Below are 17466 nucleotides of genomic sequence, written 5' to 3'. Positions count from 1 at the left end.
AGTCGTCTTATAATCGGCTCAACTTCCCGCGCATAAATTACGTTCGGCAACACTAATAATAAGCGAGCATAGTAGCTACATAATATCGCAATCGAGACAATTAGATATAAAACTTGTGTTTTTTTTTACATAGGCAAAGCGAGTTGCTGAGTTTTTGCGACTATTTTAGTATTTCTAGATAAGGATGGCAGAAACATTCAGATAACTCAACTGGTAAATCTTTTATAAAACCAACTGGAAAGATCTTTTATAAAACCAAGCAATTTTGACGCCAACTTATCAAATAGATAATTAAAATATATTTGTAAATATTACTTATATAAACATTTTATAATAATTCTTTTGAATTAATTGTAAATAAACTATATCTTATAATATTTTATTTTGTAAAGAACATTCAATTTCAAATTGTATAGTAAAAAGTTTAATATGGTTAAAATTTAAATATAATTAAACATTTTTTGATAAATATCGAAAACCAAAAGAAATACTTTTGATTTTAATTCATCTATTTTATTTCTAAATTTCCAACATGTGATTAAAATGTGATAGCTTTTTACTTTAAAAGCGCAATTCTACAGATTCAAAGCATTCTACAAATTTTTAAAAACTGATGTAAAATTATAATATTTTACAGATAACGATTAATTCCATCGATCTTTTTTTATTGCTTTATGTATCTAATGATTTTTTCGCCCAATCTATGCGTGTCAACGACTTATATGAAGTAATAGCCGTTATTCCTACTATTTCCGGTTACGCTGCTTCAAAGCCTAATGTTGTGAGATTAATAAAGACATTTCCAAGTTGGTTGAAGAATTGATGACCAAGAGTGGAATCGACGAATTAGGTGCAAGATGTTAGATGACATAAAGTCATATTCGAATAAGTAATATCTAGAGTTCTTCGAGCTGAAGAAGAAACTCCAATTGATCAGCTGTTCGAAATCTTAAGCATCCGAGAATTGTTAGAACAAGGCAATGTTTGCGTGGTTTTATTGAGGAAGATCTACATCTCAACACCGTCGTGTATCACGCTTGTATCAAAATGACACTAACAGAGGACACCATAGCCAATGTTGTAACCTGTGCCTTTCACGAAAATAGAAATGTCAAAAGATAAATCGCTCTAAAAGTAAAAAATTCGTTTTTATGGCTAATCTATGACAAATGTAGCTACAACATTCTCTTCATGGACGCTATCAGTAAAAATCTGTCGTCATCAATTAATTGTGACAATAGTACTTCTCTTTTTAAACGATTAATCACATGTAATAATTATAATTAATTATCTCTCTAACAGATTCAATTTCTATAAAATTATGTTATGTTAACTAATTTTTACATAGCATCACATTTTTACATATGCATATCTTCCTCATGCAGGAAATGTAACAGAGTTTTAAATTATTACAGAATATTAAAATAAACATCTTTTACGCCATTGAATAAATAATTATAGAAAATATAAAGTCACTATGAAATAATAATTATTTTACAAATTTCTTTTTACAAATAAACAATAAACAATAAAAATATTTTATACGTCACACAATATTATATATTCTATTCATATAGTACAAAAAATATTCTTTTTATTTATCAAATATCTGCCTTTAAAGAATAATCTTTATAGAATTTCTTATTTTTAAAATATCTTTTTTTTAGAATATTTTAAGTTACATTAAAATTTACTTAAAAATTATAAAGCACATTTAACCTCTAAAATGCCACAAAATTCAATGTCATATCAATTTTATTTATCATATCTAATAATGTGTGATAATACCCCTGGAGTAATCTTGCTGACAATGTGTCAATAAACTTTAGAAATTTTGACACATCATCGCAAAATTCACTCATTAAACTCCTCACTAAATTTAATCTTAAAAATTAACATAAATTACAATAAATATTACATTCAACATTTCACTTAGTTTCTTACAACTAAATTAATCGTTAAAATTTCTGCGACGAACAAATTTATTCACAAAACGCTTCAATTTTTTTTCTAATAGGAAAATTAGGTATAAATTGTCGCGCGTCTTACAAATTATATTATTATAAATAATACATGGCAGTATCATCGGTCTCTCTTTCTTACCGATATTATATTACACAACATTACGATATTGATCTATCTGATGTAAATTCTTCCAGCTTATTGAGCAAATATGTCTACTAGCATTTGCTAAATGTAATGCATACCGTTTATCGTATTTTAATACAAGTCATTATAAATTGTACGTTTAATATGCATAACATTTATTCAGTATTATTGTTACAAGGATATGCGCTGAGGCAATCTCCACCATCTTGACCGTGCCTGGCTGCGTTGACGTATCTATAAAATCTCTGACTGTACACGCTCTCTATTATGCTGCTCTTGAGTTCCTGCGGATCTCTGAAAATGCATGTAATTATTTTAGCTGATTCATTATTAGCATAACAATAATATTTTTGAAAACTGTAATAATTATGAATCTTAATTATTCATACATATTTTAAGTCGCGTTTGATTTGTATTATTTTTCTTGCTCATTAAAATGATTCAATATAAGCGCGTCAATCTAAAGAACGTGATTAATAGAAAATTAATCTTTGAAAAGCTGCAATTATGCGTAAGCTAGTTATCCAACAAACATCCCGGATACGACGGAATACTTTTTAGTTTGGCGGATAATCGACTCGATGAAAGCACATTATAACTTACGCCTATTGTTAATGGAATTCCAAGCAAAACACAATGCAAAACTAGATAAGTCTCATACAACGCATGAATTTACAATCGCGGCATTAAGAAACGGTTAAAAGAAACGATATAATAAAAAGAAAAAGAGAGAGAGAGAGAGAGTTAAAGCCAACATGACCCGATTAACGTGATTCGGAGCACGCGAGCGATCTCCACCTTTCTCTTTGTGATACGCGGCGATTTAATCGATAAGCTGCACTACCTGGAAAGTTCGTTCGACACAAGGTTACTGTGCGGCGAGTAGCCCGTCGGGTTCTTGTACATGCTACAAACGAGCATCTCCCTGCACGTCTCTTCGTAGAATCTCAATTGGCCGAAGATCTCGTCCAGACGTGCGATTATCGGCCCATAATACTCATCGTCCGTTTCTTGTCGCGAGATCGACACGAACGAGCTCTTGGCAGTTGCAACCGGTGTCAAGAGTCTCTGATGACTCGGCCGTACATTTGGCGCGAATACGGTATAAGGATTCTTCACTGACGTCTTCGTACCAGATACGAGATTTACGGGATTTACCGAAAGTACAGCGGCAGTTGGCTGCGCCGCGGGTCGTCGATTGTATTTAACGTCGTTGAGATATCCGGAGTAGGCCAAGTTATGCGCAGCTGTCATCGAATTATCTAGATATGATGTATGCAATCGGTTTTGTGTTTGATGTATATTGCAGTGATCTGTACGAACCTGGATACACGAGACCGGGAACTGCAGCTGGGTTTGGAGCTGGGACCACGCGGTTTAATTGCTGACTGGACTCTTCGTAAGGCTCGTCGTAAGGTTCGATTCCCCATTCTTTTAACTCTTCCACATCTTTCCGGTATTGAACGTGAGGGTGGGTGTAATCGTAACCGTCGAAATCATCGCGGTGATGGTTGTCGTAATAAGTTGGGACAGCTACCGGAACCGGCACGTGATGATGATGATGCGCTATCTATTGAAAGAGAAAGATTGTTGATAAAATATTATACATGTATTTAAAAAATTGAGATGAGAGGAATAGAGAAGCACTCGCATACTTGATGATGATGATGATGATACTTGGTGGCGTGGGTCGAGTAGTAGCTGGAGCAGAGCTTGAAAATGTGCGCGAACGCAGGAATGAAGAACAGTACCAGTTTCAGGAAAAGTTTCTTCGCAGCGCCCACGCCGAAAAGAAATGGAATGACGAACAGGAACTTCACTTTAATTAGCTTGATAATTAAGAGAAGCGCCAAGAAGCTGGTTAACAATCTATTCTGTATGAACTTTCCTAAAATAAAACAAAATATTACATTATAAATTTTGCAATTTAATTGAAATTAAATTAATTTAATTGCAATTAAATTAATTTAATTGCAATCTCTGTCCTTGTAATAAAAACAATTATAAATTATAATAATACTTGTTAATTGTCAAAGATGCTTACTGATTTTTTTAAAGAAGATTCGTCCCTCCTCTTGTGCAACTTGTTGACTTCCGAAGTCCACTCTGAGAAGAGCTCCATTCTCGTCTATCTCCCGCGGGCTTATCTTTATCTTTGCACCTTCAAAAAAAAACTGCGGAAGTTGAATCTCGTAATTTCGTGTCGATAAAAATTTCACTGTTTTTTGTCGTAAAGCGTTCGTGATTTCTTCAAGTGGTGATTTCAGTTCATCTCCGAACTTTCGACTTTGCTCTTTCGCTTCCTCGGCCGTTTTCTTCTCGCAATCGTCCGTGTCGACATCATCTACGAGATTCTCACGAACATCATTGGGATTTTCCGTTTTAGGACACGTGTCGTAAGTGACATTATTTCTCGTAAGTATCAGACCGTCGAAAACGGTGATATTATCTCTCTCGATAAACGCATTGTCAAGATACGTATACGCATTCTTTTGTATGCAGGAAAATGTCACTCTCTTATCACAGTCTCTGAAGAGTCCGTGCCAAAGCTCGTTTCCGGTTTGGTTGATGTTCAACGTATCGAACTTCAAGATCTTCGCATACAACCTGAGCTTCTCGACACTGAACAGATTCGAATATGATAATGTTATCGAAAAACATAACAGAAACAACGTCGATTCCCAATGCATCTTCGATAGCACTTTTGCAAGATTAACTACGTTTAATGTATATATTTTATATTTGACTCGGTTTTTAACTGTATGACCAGAAATATATGAGGTAGCGTACCGGAAGCACTGCACGCTCTGAATGTACACCACCGGTGGTACCACTGGCCAATTACTTATCTAATAACTGAAACCGGCGCACTTTACATTTTGCGAATTTGCCATTGTCACTTCGTCCACGTACACGTCGAATTCTTTGATGTCTACCCGCGGTCATCACATGCTCTTTCTACTTATTGGAGATCTCGCCATTCAACGTCGACCCTCCCTCCTTCTTCGTAGCCGAAAACCTGACCCTTCTCCCACCCCTTGTCGATGATCCTCTTTTCGCGAGAGCCTCTTCGGCGATTCGGCGCGATATACAATCGGCAGACTCTGCCGTTGCAATCACGTTGCATCGCAAACGTCAAATGTCATGCTAGTAATACGCTCGTGACTGTTGTCACATGTCACATCTTTCGTCCTGTCTTTTTTACCTGTCTTTTTGTCCGTCTCGCTCTCTTCCGTCGAGACGTGCACCGTTCGATCTCTTGCTCCGCACTAACCACGAGCCTTTCCGTTCTCGCTTACAATTCACCTGAGCGTCAAGTGTGTCAAATACCCTCCTACTCCTTCCTTGGCGAGCTCCTCCGTGGAAGGTCATTATCGTCTCCTCTCGGACTGCAACCGACCAGACTTGTGGTTATACGTGGTTATACGCACGTTTAAGACCGCTGGGCTCCTGGCCAAAGACCTGGTCAGATGCATAAATATGCAGCTCATGGGACATACTATTTCGCTTAAGTTTGAATACAATTTGCGTTCTATCATGTTTATGTAGTCGAATGTATTATATGATTTCAAATTTCACTAAAATTCAAATTGCACTTTTGTCAATACAAATCTCCAGATGCTTGCACGAAGATGAAATTTAACTTAACAACTTTTATTAAATTCTAGAAAGCTGTGCTTTATATTTTTGTTACGTATTTTGATTCAATTTTATATATTTTATTAATTTTTTTATGTCACGTAAACATGTGCGATTGTGAGATACAATTAAGCTACATAATAAACATATATTATGCAGTAACATGCAATGTCACTTTTATCAAAAAATTAATTACGATCATTCATGAACTGTCAGTCACAATTCTCTTCTTCAAAAGATAATAACGAGAAATTTCCTCACAAGCAAGTATATAGTTGAATTGTCACGTGGTCGGCCATACAGAATTATATGTTCGTCTGCTACGTGTTCCGGTGAAAATATAGTTCAACTTTCTCATCCATGCACCAACGTAATGAGTAGGAGTTATAAACTCTAACCTGGAATTAATATATTATTCTAATTAGAAAAATTAATATGTTAAAATCATTTAGACATAGCAATATTTAATTGCAAAATGGATCTAGATGCACATATGTATATAAAAATACACATTGCATACTGCACATTTGAATATAAATATAAAAACAATTATTTGCGAATATTAATGATTCTATAAATATATTTTTTTAATTGTAGTTTACTGTTTGCATGTAATTTGTGTGAAAATATGTCTAAGAAAAATAAGAATATTTTTTCTTGAACTCCTGATAAATAGATATTTTCTTAAGGATATAAGTTTCTACGATACATTTCAGATATCACTTTTTATATTAAATAATCAGCAATAACGGCGATTTAAAAAAATGTTTTGACGTTTTTTATCAAAATATTTTAGCATAAAATGGCAGCGACAAGTGGTCAGATAATTAATATATGCATTTAATTTGACGATAAATTAGATTCTTTTAAATTTTATGTAAGTAAGCAGACACATTAACGGAAACACACTTTCAGATCCGTGAATGTAATAAGGCATTCATGAATGAATCACAGATGAAGCTTAAGTGGCTTTTCCCGCATGCAAATACCGCGCCATATACACTTTATTTTTTTATTGATATCTAAAACAAGACTGTGCATTAAAACATAATACTTTCCATTTGTGCATAATCATTATTGTAATGAGACAAAAATTGTGTCGACGCAAGTAGTATTCGAAGAAAAACTCACTTATTATTCAACAATGTGATATGCTTTTACCTTGTGAAATAATATAATTCATAATTCCTAAAGAAATGATGATTTTGCAATTTCTGGAAGAAATATGTTCTTACGATGTTTATCTCTATACGCTTTGATATGACATAAAATATCATAAGCCAGAGGATAAGCATTATTTTGCTGCATTTAACTCGTCAATCGCCTTTCTCAGGCTTTTCACTAGATGGATTTCCTGGTGAAGGTGTTCTCATTATTCCAGCGAGCAACTACGATGTATTAAATACATATTTAATCTATACTAAGTTATTTAAGTGAAAATTAGATACATTTTCATCTTGCTAATATATTTAGATGATATTTTTAGATGATATTTTTAGATGATTTCGATAATATATTTAGATGATATTTTTAGATGATATTTTTAGATGATTTCGATAATAATACCTTCCTCATTTCACTAATGATATTTTTATAGACAGTTCGATAATGCAATAATGATTAATATATCTATGATATCTGCATCATATATTACATCTATACAAAGTGCTTTTTAGTTTTCTTTATTTTAAATTGTTAAAACAATTTTTCTCTCGGGATATAAAATCCCATTATAGTGGTTACATCTATCTTCTTGCATTATATTCCAAAATTTTAACATATTTTTACATATGTCAATAATATTTATAACAGTTTCTGTTACTTTATATTTTTTGCACACATAGGTGGGTTTTTCATATAAGCATATAAATCAGGTTGAAAGTGGCACGTTGATTAGTCAAATCGACCCGAGTCCAACGGTGGAGAGGTCCTTTCAATATTAAGGGGTATTTCTGGAGACATCATCTTGCAGTACAAATTGACCGAGCAGTTGATCAGGTGGGCCAAGCCAAAGCGAGTGGACCGGATGAATTCCATTGACCCACTAATCGAAGATGCTACTATGTAGGTAGGTTGAGGTGCATGACCGGCTTACGCGTTTGCTGCCGAAAAGCGATCGTACGCACACGCACAAGACGCATTCAAGGAAACAGGATTTCACGTTGAGAATTTCGTTCCGCTACGCGAAGATTTGTCTTGCCTCCGTTGACGAATACAAAATATAACGTGCACGCGCACACTCTCTTATTTTACCTCGCTTCTTCTGAGCTCTCGATATCCATGGAGGAACAAGAGGTTCATTCAACATTCCAACGTAACCCAGTTACGTCTTGACCATAATTTATCATATACTAATACGGGCGACAAGACCTACCGGCTTTTTCATTTCGCGAAAATAAAAGCAACATATATTGATAAACAATTAATATTTAAGTGTAAGTTAATGAAAGTATATATATATTTATTTCATTTTAATTATGATGATAAAGTTTCTAAGATAAGTACGCTAATCAATTAAAAAATCTATCTTATAGTTCACAGCCACAAGCAATTTATTCTTATGCATATTCTAATTTTCCCTTGAAAATTATTATGTTATTACAGTGCAAATTATACCGTTGAAATTTACATTTGAGAGAGGTTAATTTGATGGACTTACTAGTGATCCTAATGATTGCAGTGTGTGTGTACATTACTGGCCTACCCAATCTCTCTTTTTCTCTGCTTATTATTTTATGGCATACAATGATCTCGAAAAGAGGAAGCAATTTGTGCCGGTCTGACTGTAGTGTATTATTTGAAATATATCAATCGTTCGTAACATGTGCGACTGATATATTTCAAATAATCCGCTACATATCCCAATGTCATTGGAAAGTATTTCGGATAATGGATAGTTGGAAATTGTCAGCTCGTAAATCAGAAACGCAAACTTCAACGGCGATAGTAACCCCAACGGAAAGTATTTGCGGTGCATCGAAACTGGTTTGTACATGCACAAAGTGAACCAAGCAACTGGGACATGTCACATATTGGGTGAGCGATAAAATTTAAGCTTTATGACCACTTAAAGAAAAATGTATTGTATGGAAATTGATGACTATTTAAAGTCTATCGAAATTTATTATTCAATAATAGTTTTAAAAAGATATTAAAAAATGTATATTAATTTTTTTAATTTTTAACACTAGATTTTTATTTCTCAATAGCACATGAATATTATTTTTTAAATCATTTTTTATAAAGATAAAAAATTTTTTATAAAGATATTATAGTTAATTAAGTTAATTATATTATAATAAGATATTATAGTTATTATATTAAGATAAAATATCATAAAAATTAATTGTTATCACTGTCAGAAATTCAATCATAATTTTTTTAGATTCTCAGATTTTAACAAAGAGCGATGACATTTATTCACCTACTTACCTATCTCCTACACTTCTTCCTACAAATCAGACAACATGCAAATATAATATTATCGCACCATCTCTGATGGAACAAATAGCATACTACGCATTGTCTCATATTATGCGGCATAGACCACCGTCCAATTTATCCATTACGTCAACTGACAAAGTGAGACGGTGAAATGGCTTTTGGCTTTTGTGACAGATATACTCTCTAAATTTCTTAGAGTGAAGCTTGCACTCGAAAAATTGAGTGACTGGTCAAATCACTCTAGTTAGAGTGATTTTTCACTCCTATGAGTGAAAAATCACTCTAACTAGAGTGATTTGACCAGTCACTCAATTTTTCGAGTGCAAGCTTCACTCTAAGAAATTTAGAGAGTACATATGAGTAAACTATAAGTAAACGGAAACATCGTGTTAAATATGTACACGGAAATAAATATTGAAAGCAAACGATCATATTCTTGTAACTAATATTATTTGAGTTAACATTAGAGAAAGTAAATATAACGGAAAATTGAAATTAGAATTTTTTATTCCTTCAAACAAATTCATAGTGTAAAAAAAATAAAAATTACTTCGGTGATTTTATTATTGCCTTTCTCTAAAAAAATTATGCACAAATTCTTATATTTTTAATAGAGAAGGAAATGTAAATGTCGTTAAAAATTATATATTCAAAATTATATATATATATATATATATATATATATATATATAAAATTTATATAATTATATATATATATATATAATTTATATAATTTATATATATATATATATATATATATATAATTAATTGTAGATTAAGAATTAGTTATCATCCCGCATATAGATCTTTTCAACAATTATCGATAGCATCGTGAAATGCAGCAACATAGGAAAGTGAACCAACCGATCCTCAGACGCGACGCACCTACTTCCGGGACAGGAAACCCTCTTTTTGTCGGACGATACGAACACTTTCACCGATTTTCCCGATCGCGAAAGGGAGCGGGATCCCGTTGATCAGTGGGCTACCTAACGGTAATCGACAGATGACCTCGTGGTTTAAGCAGGCGCTTCCTCATCAAAGCGACTAAAGGAGAGCATCCTGAGAAAATCAAATGCGCGACCATAAAGGCACATACTCGCGCCGCTGTCCACCAAGACAACTGAAGATAAATTCACCTGCCGTTATTCTTTTTAAATCAAATCACGCTGCCACCGAAAAAGTTACGCGTCGGGAATTTCAAATAGATGGTCAATGCATTAATGTGGGTCGATCATTGCGCTAGTAAAAAGAGTTCGGACATGACATGACTTAAGAATTTAGTCATGTATATAGTTCACCAAAACACCGAACTGAGTTTATATTAGATAATTTGAAAAGAAAAATGAAACAAATATATTTGAAGGAATAATATATATTTATATAGCAGTTAATTAATTAACTTTAAATAATATTTTACTGAACTTTTTAGGGATTAATTTATAAAAAGTTATATATATTTGCAGAAGATCTTTATTTTATTATTCCCTTTACGAGCGTTATATAAATTTCTTTGTAAATTTCAGAATAGGTCGGTTAAATTTGGGGACTTAAACTTATACATTATTTATAAATTTAAAAATTCAACGAATTTCTCAAATGATTAATTAAGTTTTTAACGTTTTTATATTATAATTATCTTTATAAAATATAGACTTATTTGTTAAATAAATTTCCTGGATAAATATCCTGCAAATCAATAAATTTGGCAAAAAAACGCTAACATTGGAAAGTTGATGATGTGAGAAATGCTTTTCAAATAAAAGATGACTGTAAATAATTGCGGCCGATTTTAGCATGAAAGGTACACGTGAAATGTCGAAGAAATAGAAATTTGTGGACCATGACGCAAGAGAAAAACCGTTATAGACCTCGAATATGTTTTATCTATCTTTCTCCAAAGAGTGATTCACATATATCTGTTAAATCTTGAATTTGATTGAGTATACGAATAACCTTCGACACCTAGTGTCGATGTTCCTCACGCTCTTCAAAGACTCTCAACCGGTATGTCAAGTGTACCAGATAAAATGGATTCCGTACACTTCCGGCAACATTCAAGGTCGGTTACTTACTAGAAAGTCGCTTGGAAAAAGCTTGAAAGACTCTTCAGAAGATTGCGCCACTGTCTTACAAATAAAATTGATAGACAATGAAAAAATTGTTGAAATACAAAAAGTTTATAATGGTTATTAGTTATTAAATTAATATTATATGTTATTATTAACTTTTATTAAATTTAATTGTAGTAATTATTAAAAAATTAAACGATACCTCCTCTTATTAATATATCTATCTTTTATATAATTTTTAATCTAATTTTATTCAAAAATTTCTTATAAAAAATATTAAAGAAGTAAACAATATATATATTAGTAAAATACATTTTTTCAATCATTATATAACGATTACAATATATTTTACTTAAAAGCATACATACACAATAATGTGCCATACTATTAACAATATATCTAAATTCCACGTAACAAAGGCACATTTTTAGAATGCGATTCGGTCTGTAATTCAATTTTTACATTTGAATTTGACGGAACCTTATTGTGATTTATTTTTTCAGCTGTAGCCTGCCACTCATCATAAGTCATATCTTTTTTATGGATAACATCAGGTTGATTTGTGCTTGTTATAGAATCAACATTTTGCTCGTTTACGTTAACGAGATTGATAGATGGATTTCTGTTAAAGATGAAACTTCTTTCCTTTGTATTTACTGTTGTTTCGTCTTTGGAATTATTTTTTACCGAATCAGCAGTTACATTGGCGTCCCCATATTCGTGAAAAGTATTATAGTTTGCTATATTCAAATTAGAAATCATGGAATTTGAGCTTATTTCTGATGGTGATTTTTGATAGTCCTGATAGTCTGGATAATCAATACTCTCCGCATCCGACATAGCTTCTCCTATCATCGGGGTGCGATTAGATCCATCATCTGCGGTCTCGTCCTTAATCACTTTGTCGTACGATAACATCATCGGCCGTTTGTGGAAGCTGCGACCCCATCCGCCCCCACCGCCCCCATAGCCGCCGCCTCCTCCTGAAGGGGGACCATAACTACTTGGTGGAGGTGCACCATAACTATCACTAGGTCCGCCACCGCCACCACCACCCGAGGCTTTCGTAAGCAGTACAATTTCTTTGAGTTGTCCTGGAAAGTGTTACCAGGTTAAAGATGTAGATGTTATTAAAAGTTTCAACAAAGATATTTAGTTTTGTTATTTACAGACTACTTTGTTAAAAGATCGCTGTTATAACGATTTTTTAAATTACCAAAGTTTGTGATTATGATTTTATAATAGAGCACCAACTAATGTAAATTAGTGCGAACATTAAAAGATTAATTGTGTTTAGATTTAAACGATTAGACGCAAAACATAAAAATATTAAAAAGGAAATAATCGTACCTCCTCCTCCACCTCCGCCTTGCCATGGACCGCCGCCTCCGCCTCCGCCTCCGCCCTTTCCAAATTTGCTCATCAACATCATCATAGAAAGCATTAGAGACATACCTCCCATCATCATACTTTTCATTGCCATCAATCCTATTGTACAAGGTATTTAAGATTATTTTATTATAATAAGATATCTTGATATATGATATTTATAAAAATTTTATAGAATATAAATATGTATATAATATTTCAATAGTATGAAAAATATGTGTCCGATGCAACAAGAGAATATAAAAAATATAAAAAAATAATATTATACCTATTAACTTCATTTTGACCATCATTATCATGCCCATCATCATCATCTGGCATTTGCCACCCTTACCACCTCCTCCGCACCCTCCACCACACTTGTCTTTCTTACCTCGTCCTGTAACAATTTATATTCAACAATTGTAAGAACAAGAATTTCCTAAAAAATTGTAAAAATGTATCTAAAGATATTCGTATCTATATTACGTATATTACGTATCTATATTACAATCTTGTTTTAATGTTCTTCGCACTAACCTTCCGCTATAGCTGTTTCGTCGTACATTAAATCGATCTGATTCTTTTCACGTTTATTCCATCGAGGCAACGTGATGCGTAGAGTAAAAGAATTGAAAAAATCATCCAAGCTACGTTCGATGCTAACGTCCGTATTATTCAAAGCTCGACCATCCGATCTATTTATTGTTCTGATCTTCACCAATTTCACGTCTTGTCCGAGCAAGGTAATTTCATCGAGGCGAGTTATTGTTTCCAAGAAACGAACGAAACGTTTCCTGATGCAGCCGAGCGAAAATTCAATGACGCATTTGCCTATGTCCTTTACGGGAAACTCCGGAAAATAATCGTCGTCCTTGTTTTTCATGGAATCGTTTCTGGGCGATGGAACTACCTTTACGTCGATTTTAAAGCCATTCTTCTTGAGATTAAATATTCGACGTTCGACTGGCGCCTTGCGCAACTCCATGTCAAGGATGTAATCCTTGATATTTCGGACTCCATTCTTTTCGTACGCATTCGCATGGATCGCGCACGCAATCAATAGACAAAGAACGAACATAGGTTCACGCACTTTTGCACGGCGAGTAATTAACGTAGATCGATACTGATGGCGATGATAAATGACGGAGGTAACCTTAGAAGAATTGCACTGACTGACACTGACTGATCTCTGGATCATCGCAATCGTTTATATACATTGGGATTTATGTCATTCGTGGTATCTTCGCGATGCTTTGTCACGATTGTCATTACTTGCAGCGAGAAACAAGTAGTCTTCTAATAATAAGATTGAACAGGCGAAATCATTCATTGAGTTTCAGCCACAACTAGACACAATAGTTAAAGCAAACGTTTCCGGATACAGTATTACAAGCTGCTATTGTATGTTACGTTGACACGCTTATAAGAACATTTCAAAGATGAAATAGTTTGTGCCACTTCTAAATTAATTACAAGTTTAAAGTTCACATTAAAATATCACAGATCCAATCGGAATAAAATAATAATAACCAGTAATTAGAATGGATCTAATTGTCTATTGACATATATTACCCGCACAGCACTTTATATTTCAGATACACAGCAGATACATAAAATGTGAAATATTACTATATAGCAAATACGTAACAATACGTATGAATCATGTACCAGATACATGTTTAATACCAATAAATGTCCGCGCTATAGATACGTAATTTACGTTATATATCACATACATATGACTATATACAATTTGATATGTGTTAAATACATAAATTATGTATTTGATACGTATCTGTAATATTGCAAATACGCGTTTACAATGTACTGTGTATTTTGACTGTGTGAGTCTCCTAATAGCACACATGTCCAAAAAACATTCAGAGGATAGCCAGAGAATGTTTTATGTCCTCTGGCTGTCTCTGGATGTTCCCTGGACATGTATGCTGTTAGGAGCATATATTCACATACATATATATATATATATATATATATATATATATATATACACATATATATACATAAAGTTTAAAGTAATAAAAATGTTCCGATACTATATAATTATATTTTTAAAATGTTTGATGTTAATATTTAGAAATATATTAATGATATAAAGTATTTGTATTACTGTAAACTTTATATTTTATTTGTTTCCGAAACTAAATAAAATAAAAAGTTTGAAGAAATGCAAATAACACATATATATCTCATTCAGTACCTTTTAACTTTATTTTAATACAAAGATTAAATATAGCTTTACATTTTGTACAAAATGTTTTCAGATAAATAGTATATTATATTTTTTAGTTCTTAAGAAAACATTATTATAATATAATAAAATACTTTTAATAAACATTTATAAAATACTGTTAATAAACATTAAAATATAATTATAAAAAGATCTTTAATGTTCAACGCATAATTATTTATATTAAATATTTATATTAATTATTTATATTAATGATTGCACAAACTTAAGAACGAAACATCTGTTGTTTGTTATATACATGTTACATACATGTATGTTACATAGTTTAATTAAAAAAAGAAAAATATCTAATTATAACAAATAAAAAACAAAATTCTAATGTTCATTATGATGCAGATTTTTTTTAAATATTTGTATCTTCATTTTTTGTACATCATTCTTGAAGATGTTGATCTTGAATATTATCAGTTTGGTTTCTTTGTTTGTTTCTGAAATAATCAATAAATTTAATATTTAATGTAATATAGTTATTATTAAATATAGAAATATAATAAAGAAATATATAATAAAATAATTTCTAAAATATATATAATTGTAAGAAACGTACAATCTTTCAATATTCATTTGATATGTTTACTTTGAATAGAAAAACATAATGAATATCATAAAAGATTATTAGAAACAAATTACTTAAAAAAAACTTTGAATTGATATATACAATTTTTCTAATAAATATTAATATTTAAAAAAAATAATGTTTACTTACGCAATTCTACGAACACGTGCAGGAGCTTGGACGATTGATCATAATTTTTATAATTATTTCCTCGGTTGAATATGCGTCGTATAAACGAACAACAGCTACAAATATATATCAATTTATAATATTATACACATTACCATCATAAACGATATTCATTTATGCTTTGTTCCAATATAACTATTCTGTAGTATAATATAACTATTTCTGATACAATGCTATAACGATTTCTGTATTATTAATCGATACTTGTTTCAAATTATGATTACAGTGTCGAAAGAGACAGAAAAAATTAGCAGAAATTGTTAATTTCGAAAAACAACCACAATGATGTAATTATTAATAATGAATAGCTTTGCAAAATAAGAACTTACCTTTGATTCACTGTTTAATTTAAAGGTAATTGTGAAGGAGAGGGGCTTTCTAGCTTCGATTGTTTTCGTGAAAATTTCACAATTTTACGTAAAACACTCTTAATTACGAAAAAGGTTATCGAAAACTCGGGACATTTAAGATGACAATTGTTTAAGGTTAGGAAATACCGATTAAATGTGACTACACGCGCATGCGTTTTTAATTATCTGTCGCTAGTAGAGCGCTCGAAATTTGAACTTTATAATATACTAAAAAAAAAAATAGGTACCGAAAAGATTAGTGAGGCAAGGTATATATGATATTGTATTAAATCTTCGCCTTATTAAAAATTTGATGAGTCTACAATAATACTAAAACAATTACGATACCGAAAAAATTAGCAAAAGCTTATACGCAAGGTAGAATATATACGCTACTTTTACATTTTATTAAATATGTATCAACTACGTGTTTGGTACATTTATATATTTATATAATATGCGCAACATACCTGCATGTTATATATATATATATTTTGACTTGGGATATTTCATATCTATTACGCTAATTACGTATTTAATACATTATGTTTGATATGAAATGAAATGCAATGTAAATACAATATTGTTACGTATTTAATATATATTTACAATGAAAGGTGCTGTGCGGGTATTTATTTAAAAATGTTTGAATATAATTTCTTATTATTATTATTATATTTCATTATATTATTATTATATTCTTCTTCTTCTTATTATTATTATATTTTATTATTATATTATTATTATCTTATTATTATCATTATATTCTTATTATTATATTTTATATACTTTTGTTTATTCAAGAAAATATATCAAAATTAGTATTTGCTTGTGAAATGTAATATAACATTATTATTATTTACGATATTTAAAAAAAATAGATTTCGTTATTTGTCACTTTCTGCTAATACATTAAGGCTGGAGTGCACCAATTTGGAGTAAACCCTACTCTGGTAGTAAAAATTGGCTTTTATAGTAAATCGAAGACTTCCATTAGAAATTGAGTTATTACAATAGTAAGGTTCAATTGCTACTATCATAGTAATTACTTTGGAAGTAAAATTAAATATTCTCCTAAAGTAAATAATGTGCAGAGAGCATCACTGTAGAGTAATTTACTTCTAGCCTAAAGTATAAGAGTAACTAGAGCAAAAATTACTTCTTCAGTGCGGTAGGAGTAAAATCAACGAGTAAGAAATCAGAAATAAGAAATAAGGTTAATAGCAAGCAATTAATGTTCCTTTTCATTTGAGTTTCTAAAATGGATTTAGGCCTACTAGATTATTTGGATTATATGGATATTGATGAGGAGGACAATGTAGTGATACGTAATATAAGAGAGAGAAGAGATCCAATGGAGATTTATACTGACGGAGAGTTCCGAGAGCGATTTGGTTTAGCTTTCGCCTTCTTTGCCTTTGCTTTTAAATCTTTCCACAAAATTCGCAACTGATTCTCAGATCTCTC

The 17466-nt window shown here is 31.7% G+C and overlaps 2 protein-coding genes and 2 long non-coding RNA genes across 5 annotated transcripts; all 4 read right to left on the bottom strand.

Moving 5' to 3' along the window:
* Positions 1-1615: 1615 nt before the first annotated feature.
* Positions 1616-5479, bottom strand: Osi17 (DUF1676 domain-containing protein Osi17). 2 transcript variants are annotated; one of them, XM_083096237.1, is made up of 5 exons: positions 4154-5479; positions 3765-3997; positions 3433-3679; positions 2954-3371; positions 1616-2403 (listed from the first exon to the last, which is right to left on the bottom strand). In XM_083096237.1, the coding sequence occupies exons 1-5, from the start codon at positions 4797-4799 to the stop codon at positions 2265-2267; spliced, it is 1683 nt and encodes a 560-aa protein (XP_082952363.1). In that variant the 5' UTR covers positions 4800-5479; the 3' UTR covers positions 1616-2264. The 2 variants fall into 2 exon arrangements, with proteins under 2 accessions (XP_082952363.1, XP_082952364.1); XM_083096238.1 differs by having other exon boundaries at positions 2954-3356.
* Positions 5480-7497: 2018 nt separating this feature from the next.
* On the bottom strand, positions 7498-8734 carry LOC145970968 (uncharacterized). The gene is made up of 3 exons (XR_014438704.1): positions 8408-8734; positions 7875-8125; positions 7498-7792 (listed from the first exon to the last, which is right to left on the bottom strand). It is a non-coding gene; the product is annotated as an uncharacterized LOC145970968 (long non-coding RNA).
* A 2873-nt stretch (positions 8735-11607) lies between these two features.
* LOC145970197 (uncharacterized) lies at positions 11608-14563 on the bottom strand. Its single transcript, XM_083096745.1, has 4 exons — positions 13173-14563; positions 12922-13032; positions 12615-12752; positions 11608-12358 (listed from the first exon to the last, which is right to left on the bottom strand). The coding sequence occupies exons 1-4, from the start codon at positions 13831-13833 to the stop codon at positions 11664-11666; spliced, it is 1605 nt and encodes a 534-aa protein (XP_082952871.1). The 5' UTR covers positions 13834-14563; the 3' UTR covers positions 11608-11663.
* Positions 14564-14840: 277 nt separating this feature from the next.
* Positions 14841-16137, bottom strand: LOC145970817 (uncharacterized). The gene is made up of 3 exons (XR_014438620.1): positions 15979-16137; positions 15611-15705; positions 14841-15332 (listed from the first exon to the last, which is right to left on the bottom strand). It is a non-coding gene; the product is annotated as an uncharacterized LOC145970817 (long non-coding RNA).
* Positions 16138-17466: the final 1329 nt, after the last annotated feature.

This window comes from Camponotus vicinus, unplaced genomic scaffold, assembly GCF_025532165.1.
Source record: "Camponotus vicinus isolate PSW18456_S1 unplaced genomic scaffold, iyCamVici1.0 SCAF_4, whole genome shotgun sequence".
Taxonomy (NCBI): Eukaryota; Metazoa; Arthropoda; class Insecta; order Hymenoptera; family Formicidae; genus Camponotus; species Camponotus vicinus.
Note: the sequence above shows the minus strand (reverse complement) of the source record. Positions and strands in the feature narration are given on the sequence as shown.

Coding starts and splice junctions, on each gene's coding strand:
- Osi17 (XM_083096237.1), bottom strand. CDS start 4,799: ATGCATTGGGAATCGACGTTGTTTCTGTTATGTTTTTCGATAACATTA. Junction 3,372..3,432: donor TCCCGGTCTCGTGTATCCAG/GTTCGTACAGAT, acceptor CATCATATCTAG/ATAATTCGATGACAGCTGCG. Junction 2,404..2,953: donor GTGTCGAACGAACTTTCCAG/GTAGTGCAGCTT, acceptor ATGCATTTTCAG/AGATCCGCAGGAACTCAAGA.
- LOC145970197 (XM_083096745.1), bottom strand. CDS start 13,833: ATGATCCAGAGATCAGTCAGTGTCAGTCAGTGCAATTCTTCTAAGGTT. Junction 13,033..13,172: donor CGAAACAGCTATAGCGGAAG/GTTAGTGCGAAG, acceptor AAATTGTTACAG/GACGAGGTAAGAAAGACAAG. Junction 12,359..12,614: donor AGGCGGAGGTGGAGGAGGAG/GTACGATTATTT, acceptor AACACTTTCCAG/GACAACTCAAAGAAATTGTA.